Raw genomic sequence first — 10,945 nt, 5'->3', positions numbered from 1 at the left:
CTGAATATATCTGTATATAATTGTATATATTTTCTTGTATCATTCATTAGTGTTTTAATTAAAGCTGTGTAGTTTAGTTTTCAATCCAGCCAAGTCTCTCTCTTTTTCTCTCTCTCCTTCCCTACCTGGGTGGGGGGGGCGGGGAGGGGATTGAGAGCATTGTTGTCAGACCTGAGTCAAACGGTGACACATACGGTGTTATTAACAGCTAGTATAAACTTATGTGCAATAACTAATAAAATATCTTGCTTCAGGCTATTTTGTTAGGGATGCAAGCATACAGTAAGTTATGCACATGTTTATATAAAACAGTTGCCATCTTGATGATTTGTTCACATGAGACTTCTTCGAAATACTTTTATTAGTCTCAAATATGAAAAACAGAGGATATTTAAGGATGAAAATAGTCATGGTAGAGCACCATAAAGTGGATAGTGGGATTGAGGAGGACTGGGGTAGAAATCAGTTAACTGGACATCCACAAATCCATGGGCCCTGATAGAATGCACCTGTGGGTGCTGAGGAAGCTCGCAGAAATCATTTCTAGGCTGCTCTCCATCATCTTTGAAAAGTGCTGGAGAACAGGAAAGGTGCCTGAGGACAGGATGAAAGGCAGTGTCATTCCATTCTTCATAAAGGGCAAGAAAGAGGACCCAGGTAACTACTGACCTGTCAGCCCTACCTCCATCCCTGCAAAGGTGATGGAATAGTTTGTTCCTGCACATCTCGAAGCATGTTGAGGAAAACAGGGTCATCAGGAGTAATCAGCAAGGATTCACCAAAGGGAACTCATGCTTGACCAATCTGATACCCTTCTACGGTGGCATAACTGGATGGATAGATGAAGGGAGGGCAGCAGATGCTGTCTACCTTGAGTTCAGCGAGGCTTTCAACACTGTCTCCCACCACATCCTCACAGCAGAGCTCAAGAAATGTGGATTGGATGATAAGGCAGTGAGGTGGACTACTGGGAACTGGCTGAAGGACAGAACACAGAGAGCTGTGGTAAGTGGGGCAAAGTCTAGTTGGAGACTCATCTCTAGTGGAGTTCCCCAGAGCTTGGTACTGGGTCTAACCCTATTCCAATATATTCATCAATGTCCTGGAAGAAGGGACAGAGTGCACCATTAGCAAGTTTGCCGATGACACAAAACTGGGAGGTGTGGCTGACACACCAGAAGTCTGTGCTGCCATCCAACATGACCTGGACAGACTGGAGAGCTACGCAGGGAGAAACTTAATGAAATTCAACAAGGGTTTCAAGCACAGGGTACTGCATCTGGGGAAGAACAACCCCATGTATCAATACAGGTTGGGGGCTGGCCTGTTGGAGAGCAGCTCTGGAGAAAAGGACTTGGGCGTCCTGGTGGACAACAGGCTGATCATGAGCCAGCAATGTGCCCTTGCAGCCAAGAAGGTCAATGGCATCCTGGGGTGCAATAAGGACCAAGTGGCCAATAGGTCAAGGGAGGTCATCCTCCCCTTTACTCTGCTCTGGTAAAGCCACATCCAAATTTTTTTTGTACTCTGCATAAATTGTTACAAGATTTTATGTAGGCTTCAGGGTGCTGCCATTTCTTGCTTTACATTTAATTTGTCTTTCGAGCTCAACATCAACTGATTGCACTGCCCATCTTCTAGCAGGGGATGCCGAGAAGGGCCACAGATCTGCCACAGCAGAGAGCATAGAGGCACTTCGGAACCCACAGAATCATAGAATAGTTTGGGTTGGAAAAGATCTTAAAGATTGTCAAGATCCAACCCTCCTGCATGGGCAGAGACACCTTCCATTAGGTCAGCTTGCTCAGAGCCACAACCAACCTGCCTTGAACACTTCCAGGGATGAGGCTTCTACAACTTCCCTGGACAACCTGTGCCAGTGTCTCAACATCCTCACACTAAAGAAATCTTTTCCTAATATCTAAATCTCCATTCTTCCAGTTTAAAGCCATTATCCCCCAGCCTATCACTATAAGCCCTAATAAAAGCTCTCTAGTACGCCCTCATCAGGTACTGGAAGGCTCTTATGAGGTATCCCCAGAACATCCTCTTCTCCAGGCTGAACAACTCCAACTGTCTCAGACTACCTCCACAGGAGAGGTGCTCTAGCCCTCTGGTCATCTTTGTGGCCCTCCTCTAAACTTGCTCCAACAGCTCCACGTCCTTGTGTTGGGGGCTCCAGAACTGGACACAGTACTCCAAGTCAGGTCTCACAAGATAAAGGGGGAGAATCACCTCTCTTGACCTACTGGTCATCAAAAGAAGAAGCCCAGGACAAGGCTGGCTTTCTGGGCTGCAAGTGAACATTGTTGGCCCATGTTGAGCTTCTCGTCCACCATCATCCCCAAGTCCTTCTCCTCCAGGCTGTTTTCGATCCATTCTCCACCCAGCCTATATTTGTGCTTGGGATTGCTCTCACTCAGGTGCAGGACCTTGCACTTGGTCTAGCTGAACTTCTTGCAGTTTGCACAAGCCCACCTTTCAAGCCTGTCAACGTCCCTCTGGATGGCCTCCCTTCCTTCCAGGGTGTTGACCTCACCACACACTTGGGTGTCACTGGCAAACTTGCTGAGGGTGCACTCAGTGTCACTGTCTATGTCTCTAACAAAGATGTTAAACAGCACTGGTCCTACTAATGACCCTTCCGGAACACCACTTGTCACAGGTCTCTATCTGGACATCGATCTAGTCAGCTCCTTAGCCAATGAGCAGTCCACTGATTGAATCCGTATTAATCCAGTTTGGATACCAGGATGTCACGCAGGACAGTGCTGAATGCTTTGCACAGGTCCACTTGCTCTTCCTTTGCTCACCAATGCCATGACCCCATTGTAGAAGGCCGCCAAATTAGTTAGGCAGGATTTGCCCTTGGTGAAGCCATGCTGGCTGTCACCAATCACCCCTTCATTTTCCACATGCCTTAGCAGAGCCTTCAGGGGGATCTACTCCATGATCTTGCCAGGCACAGAGGTAAGACTGACTGGCCTGTACTTCTCTGGGTCTTCTTTTTTTCCCCTTTATGAAAATGGGAGTTATGTTTTCCCTTTTCCCATCAGTGGGAACGCTGACAGACTGCCAAGACTTTTCAAATATGACGGACAGAAGCTTTGCAACTTCACTGATGGAGAGGACCCTGAAAATGGGTCCTCTTCTCCTGAAGTGCCTGCAGTGAGGAGGCTGAAGAACAAAGAGGGAGAAAGGAGGATTTTTCCAGCAGCAAGGGGTATTTTTTTCCTGAAGTGTTTGTTTTGTGTTTGTTTTCTTTCAATATCAGAATCAGTAATTAAAGGTTTGATAACTGGCAATAAATTAAATTGACTGAAATTCCACAAAAATCAATCATGTGTTTCTGCGCACAACTGTTGAATCCAATCTGACAATTATAGTTATCTACCAAAATTCAGTTACTGTAGTCTGCTACATTGAAAAACTCAACAAGAACACGATGAAAAAGCAGAGAATGGGGATTAAAAGAACACTCCAACAAAACACACACTACCAAAAGAAGAACAATTAACACATAAAAACAAGGTAAACTTATAAAAAAGATTAATTCAGGACTTTTACCTTTGTGTGTCTGAAAGTGCTAATTTAGCACACAAGTTCCTAAATAATTATTAAGAATCAATACTACTACAATGCCATTATAACTATTAAAGAACTGCATAAAAAAATTGCATTATGTCATCTCTAGCACAAGAATAACCCTATAATAATTTACTTATCTACAAGCCACTCAAATCAGACAAGATGGAATGTTTGAAGCTGGCTATACAAAGGTCACTACTTCTAAGCAGCAGCTGGGTTCAGAACTTTAGACCCGAGTATTCTCAAAGCCAGGCACCTTCAGTCCTGCTTCTATGCATAGCCTGAATATCTCAGAATAGATAGCTGTAGCTTCACTACCACTTAAACTTATCCAAAATTCTAAAAACCACAGGTTCCTTTGCTTAGGTTCTGGGAGTACACATCCAACAGGCAAGAAAAACCATGCTATTTACATAAAAGCTCATTATTTAAGATAAATGTTGACAATCTTTTAAAAGTGACAGGCAGTATGCTAATTTGGATGGTAAATATGAAGAGAGGAACTCCTGATGAATTGAGAGATGCTCTTCGTGGACCTCTGTGGAAAAAGGGACCCATTGTTTCTCACCCCGTGCTGAATATCACCCTTCATTACAGTATACCACTTAAAATTTACCTCTTCTTTATCAATATTGTGTTACTGGACAAAGGAAACTACAAAGCAGAGAGGCTAGAATTTCATACATTCTGAACCCGAAGAATCTGAACTTATGTCTTGCCTTTCAGATAAGCATATGCCAGTTGCAGTTTGAACTTCCCTGCCAATCCAATTCTCCAGCTCAAAGGAGAGATGTTTTTATTAAAGTCAGCATGGCTTTAAGAAAAAACGACACAGGGACAGCAGAACAGTCCAAAGCACTAATTGACATTTGATGCAAGCTTGACGAAAGAAGGTGTTCTGTCAAACAAACCTTTCAAAAAAATTGTCATAGATGTGGAATAACACCACTTTATTTGGCAATTCTGCATTCTCAAGTTTGATGAACCTACACTGTAGCTGGTTCCCATCTTTCCATAACAAAATTCAGACCTTTTATCAGCTTTCAACTCTTCACATCTTAATCTCAAAAGAACACCTTACCTCTTCTTCCTACTAGAGGGACCTGTAAGTTGGAACTACCATCTATTGGTAATTTTAAGAGTGGTGCTCTTCAAGAGACTGTAACTGATTCTTCCTTTAATGCATATCACACAAACTTAAGCATAGCTTCTCTTTCTTTTCCTTTACCTTTTTTCCTCTTTATCTGTCTTTACTACAACAACTTGTTCTTAAAAAGCTATATATAGACCCTATGAAGTTTATATTCCTAAAGTGATGGTATTGATATAATAAGCTAGTACATGAGCAACAGCTGATAAGGACTTCAACACCCTTCACATGTGGCTTCATTGTCAGTTGGAATTCAAGATTCAGTGGGCTGAGACAAGTAGGACATCACTGCTAAATGGCTAAGACACTTGACTTTGGTATGGTTAATCCCTGCATGTATAATGTAACAGACTCAGATCACCCTGCAGTCATGCTTTTGATAGAGTCCCAGAAATGGAAAGAAGAGCTTGGAGCATGAACACTCCAAATTTTAAGTAGTTTAACAACTAAACTACATAGAACCTACAAAAGTATCTGCCCCACTTCCTCTTGAGTTGTTTAGAGAATATAAACAAATGGGCCATGTTTTGAACAAGAGTGAGGAAAAACTACCTCTAGCCCTGGATATTGTATCAATTCTGAATCCCTCTGCTCAGACTGACAGATACAGCACATTTGCCTTTTTAGACCTGTTGCAAAGTATATGCTTTTCTTCACTCATTTCTACGCTCAAAGCACAACCTTGTGTCGGTAATCAAATTTACCATAAGATCATAATTCAGAGTTATCACGGGTTCTTCAAATTATAGTCTTACAGAGCATAAATAATTTAACATAAGTGATGCACTAATACTGTAACTCGTTACTTCAAAAAAGTTACACTGAATGCTTTATCCTGAAATAGAATTGTTATGACAATTTGGGCAGCAAGATTACCAACAATAAACCAAGTTATTGCTGAAACTGTTGGAGATAATATTAAATACAAAAAGTAAAGTATAGCTCGGTATATTGAAGGCTCATGGCTCTTCGTGTGTCACTGGCCTTTATTTCCTAATTTTTATTTCAGGGTCAAAAGTCCTTTACTGCCTTGTTGTAAGGCTGCTGCAGAAATCAGTAAGGACTCATAGGCTTTTATAAATTCTCCTTAAGAGCTTAAAAATGCATGCACTACAATTAAACTAAATTCCTCACTATTTTCACTCCTGTTCTTATTTCCTCTCATGTAAGAAAAAACAATGTTCTCAATGACTGTCAGTGCTGTAACACATAGGCAGGTTTTACAAACAGTGAAATAACAGTGTTAAAATAAATCTTATTTGTTATGCATGTTTTGTTGAGAACATCCCAACAAGACATGCACTCCATGCTAAGACAAAGATTTTCATTGTTGTTCTAAGACAGGAATAACTAGTAGCTATTTCTGTTTCCACCTATCAGATTCTAATATTTACATTTTTAAGACCTGTTGCATAAAGTTGAGTATAAAGCGGTCTGGGCAAATTTTTGGCAATCTGAGACCTAAGCACCACCAATTTAAACCATTTATGAACAAAAAAAAGTTATCTGTAACCTCCATGGTTGACTAAACCCTATACTAAGTCATACCAACAACTTTAAACAGTTTAAGTGCAATTATTTCATATTTACAAAAAGACAACACTACAATCTAACAGTGGTCATGACAGTGTGAACCTTTTCACTAAATTTTTAGTGTAGTAAAAGTTAACACAGCACTTATTGGAAAAATATTCACAGACCTCAATGAACCTCCATTCTTTATGCTCAGTTCACTGAGATCACAGAAAGCTGTTCAAAAGGTGTTGCAAAACAGTCTATTCTTCATCCTCGAGAGTTGTGACAGCATTAGGATATTCCCTTTTTTCATAAAAATGGGACAGAGATGCCTCTTGAATATTGTATGTTACAATTACAGTAATTGCTCTAAAGCTATTTTTTAAATAAAATAATGTCAAGGTAAGTTCACATTCTGCAAGTCAATAAGGTCAAAATTAATAAGAATTGATCATTTATAACTGAGTTTACTTTGTCTGACAAAATTAGACTATAAAATTATTTTTTACCCAAAATAATTGCTTCATACCACACAGAATAGAAAAATTGCAAGTACAGTACAAAGCAAATCTGTACCTGGAAAAGTAACTCTGAAGTTAATTAGAACTCGAAATTCTCAAAAGGATTATTAGGTCATTATTCCACTGCTAGGACAACCATCCATAAGCCTGTAAAATTAAGAGCTCTGCTATACTCTGTTTAAGGAGGCACCTATATCAAAGCATTGGCAACATACAAAAGCTATGTCTTAGCAGATGCCAGGACAGAAGTTCAACAAGTTAATGAGACACTCTTTAACTCAAGTGGATGTCACTTATTAGCAATTTGCCTTGAAAAAGCTTGTACGAAGTTAAATACTCTGAAGGGCATCTTCAAGCATAACAAGACAGTCCAAACTATCATCCACAGTGAATGAGTACATAGCAGACAGTTATTTGAAAGGAAGCTAAAAAAAAAAGTGTACCAAAAAGATATTTTCAAGCACAATTAAAAAAAAAAAAATTTACTAAAACAAACTCTATGTTCATCTAAAATAGCCAAAGTACTGCAAACAATTCAGAACCTTTGTAGAATTTAAAACACCATAAAATAAAATCACCAGTATAAAAAAGCATTTTAAATGCTGAATTCAAGTCAAGAAGAAAAAAAAAGGCTAATTTTAACTGTAAGTACTCTTTCTAACTGACACCAAAAACACAGTACTTCTTGAAGGTAAACTTTATTTTACTGCTTTAGATTAAGAGCATTCTGCTGTGTAATTTCTGTTTGTGGTAGCTTAGGCAAGATGAAACATAGTAAAAACATTGTATTTGCCTTCATATGGGCACAGTCAGTCTTTGTGTTATCTCTGTTACATTTTTTGAGTGTCCATGAACCCTAGCAACAATATGATTACCAAAACATGTTTTAACATTAAAAAATAGTGGGTCTTACACTGATAGGACTACTCCAGTGTGCTAAAGGACAGTAAGCATTTCTGAACACAGAGTTCAAGTGTTCTTTGTTACCTAGGAACAAATTAGTTATTTCATGCCTAACAGAACTTACCAAAGTCCAGTTTACCATGGATCCATACTGTGTATCCATATACACTCCCTGCCTGGCTCCCACCACAGCATTTCACCATCCTTCCATGGCAGTACTTGATACCCAAATGTTATAAATTTCTCTTAACATACCCCAGTATCCACAGTCCAGCTACGAGATGTACAAAAAGCAGCATGTGCTGGCTCTACACGCTTGACAGAACATGCGGCCTGACTTCCCACTGAAACCTTTCCTTCTGTGTCGTAGTATTTTATTTCTTCCTTTCCGGCCACCTCTCTTTATCCATGAGGTTTAACTTAATGGAGCAACGTATTTCCAGAATGCCAAAGACAGCTAAATACAGTAAGCTGTACCTGCTCATCTCTTTGTTTCCACTCCTGCCAGTTTTCTTCCTGAGAGTCCTTCTGCACTTCAGTATGCAGTTTTTGTTCATGCTGAGACAGACAACCTCCATGTGAGGATTTCTGAGGAATCTTTTTAAAAGCAAGGCTTCTGAGCTGAAAAACAGTTATTTTTAACAATAATCAAAATGTTGACAAGTATATAGGAAAAGTAGTAATGGATTAACAAAAGCATTCAGAAACATGTGCAAGTAGACATGCATGTGCTTTACTTTACTCCATCATTTGGGATACAATTTTGCTTACTCACTTATGGGACACACCATAATGTAAAATTATAGAAAACTGTGGATCAGAAACACCACAGTCACCTAACATAAACCAGTTTAAAAGTAAATACGTTTTCCCAGCTAAAAAAGCTTTCAACAAATCTGAAGTGGTAACTGCACCTGACAGATTTCATGCTACATCAGGCATTGCAGAGTGCTCACACCTGACACAAATAAAATATAATGCCAAAAAAAGGTGGTATACACAGATTTGGCATCAGCAAACAGAGGAACTAGAGGTTTAGGTACAATATGAATAATGTCCTTACAGTTTGTCAACAAGTCGGTCCCATTTTAAGAACCTGCAATAAGAACTATTTTTAATCACTGCACCATATGGATACAACAGTACCATCTTAAAATACCGTACATAATTATAAAAATAAATAATTAGTGAACAAGTAACCTGCAAATTTGGCAGCTTAAAGACATAGCTACACAAACTGAAACGTTAACTGACACTATGGTCCTTACTTGTGAGTGAAAATAAAGGCATCAAGACAATCTACTATCAATTTAGAGACACGGATTCTTTAACATAAAGGCTCCTGGAAGGGAGAAAGCACCTATTATCCAATGAAAGACGAAACAAAGGGAAGCAAGGTACAACAGTGTTCTCTTTAAAGTGTATGTACAGAGTGCCATAACTCCTTCTTAAAATGGCAACTTTACTTAAGGTTACTTCAAATCAGACAATCGTGCAGATACTTCAGAATTGTTTTCCTTCCCCTTTAAAGAGTTCCTGCCTTTTGCTTTGCTTCTGTCTTCCTTGCTGCCTGCACCAGCACTACATCTTCTGCTTTCTTCTTCAGATTACAGTGATGGCCAGAGCACTGGTACAGACCATTCTGATTTTTAACTCCAACAAAGTGTCACCATAGACAGGACTAAGTATAACTTTCATGCAGATGAACTTCTGTAGATATGTGCAATGCATACACACATACAGTTATTCTGATGGCATTTAATGTTTTGATGGTGCTAAAGCAGACATAAAGAAACACAAAGGTATGCTTACTGAAGACTTAATCTTCAATATAAAAAACAGCACCAAAGTTGAAATGATCACTTTATTTAGTATTACTGCAGCTCCTAAACTTTAAGATCTTATGTTAAATAGATACTAAAGGAAAAAGATGGGTTTGAGGGTGTTTTTTGTTCTACATACTAGAATTTTCTCAGACATGTAAAGTTTCAAGCAGAAAGATTATCTCAGATCTGTTCACAGACAACAGAACTGCAGTTTCCAGAATTTTGGAACAATTCTTTCAGCCTCACTTCTTAATTTCCATTTAATCTGAGGTTGAAGAATCCCAATGTCAGAAAACAACCACTGTTCTTGACTCCACCCCCTTAGTTCATGGGAAGAAGAGAGGGAAAAAAACAGGTTCTGGATTTAATAGATTAGGAGGCTGGAGTGATGGGTAAACCTGAAAATTACAACTTTGGAAACCAGATTTTAAAGGTCTTCAGACAGAGTAGGTAGGTATAACCATCTCCTAAAAAGAAAATAAAACCTTGAAAGCACCGTTCAATTGTAACATGTTGGCTGTTCAAGCAGGCAAGTAGAGACAGTCAACTACAAACCTTGGAAAACAAGTGGTTCCTAGCAATCACTTTATAGAAAGGTCATTCCCTTCACAAGAAATTATTCAAGCAATGCTGTCAAAAAAATAAAATGTATTAATTTATTCTCATGAAAAATGAGAACACATTTTTCTACTAGGATACTACATTCTATAGTAAGGACTTTTATATAAAGAATACTTAATAAAGCAAACAAAAAAAAGCCATCTCTGTGACTAAGCAGCATTTGTGTCATAAAGAAACCAAAACAATTACTTGTTAGGGACAGCAAAAATATATTTATTGGATAACAGCCTTACCCACTACTGAAAATATAATCCCTTTACCTCATTGGCCTCACTCTGCTGCTGTTCTTTCCTTTTTCTCCTTTTCTTTCTTTTTTTCTCATTTGTAGATGATCTTCCCCCTGAAGCCTGAGATTTACTGACACCTTGGCCACTTCTTCCTTTTCCTGGCTCTGAATCGGTATCACTCTCAACTTGTAGTAAAGCAAAACGAGACGCAGTGGTAGGGACTGAACTTACTACAGTAGATGCCATTGCCACACCTGAAATTCTACTGAGCTGGCTTCTTTTTAATTAGGTTTCCTAGGAAAATAGCAGAGACACAAGAATTAAAACAGTTGTTTGACCAAACAATCAACAATCCATATCTTTTAGCTGTGGGACTAGTATAAAAAAGCCCCACAAAAACTCACTATTACTTCTTTGCATTTTTACTAATTCATATTTTTTTAAGTATTTGAACAGGAAGAACAAAAGGAAGGAATATTTTATAAAACAATAGTTACTTTAGGCTAATACATTTGTTCCTCAGAGATTATGTTTGAAGGAAAAAAAAAAAAAAAGTAGAAGGTTCTAGAAGAGACAGGCCTTCATGATCTGGAA

The 10,945-nt window shown here is 38.9% G+C and overlaps 1 protein-coding gene across 2 annotated transcripts in view; it reads right to left on the bottom strand.

The window, feature by feature from the left end:
- Positions 1–10,597, bottom strand: part of GKAP1 (G kinase anchoring protein 1) — a 21,635-nt gene extending 11,038 nt beyond the window's left edge. For both annotated transcript variants that reach the window (XM_009995467.1, XM_009995468.1), the window contains exons 1-2: positions 10,385–10,597; positions 8,155–8,298 (exon numbers count right to left, since the gene is read on the bottom strand). In XM_009995467.1, the coding sequence (XP_009993769.1) occupies positions 8,155–8,298; positions 10,385–10,597 (357 nt within the window). The remainder of the gene's footprint in view (positions 1–8,154; positions 8,299–10,384) is intronic.
- Positions 10,598–10,945: the final 348 nt, after the last annotated feature.

This window comes from Chaetura pelagica, unplaced genomic scaffold, assembly GCF_000747805.2.
Source record: "Chaetura pelagica isolate M959 unplaced genomic scaffold, ChaPel_1.0 scaffold473, whole genome shotgun sequence".
NCBI classification, from domain to species: Eukaryota; Metazoa; Chordata; class Aves; order Apodiformes; family Apodidae; genus Chaetura; species Chaetura pelagica.
The sequence above is the reverse complement of the archived record's forward strand: the minus strand, read 5'-3'. Positions and strand labels throughout refer to the sequence as shown.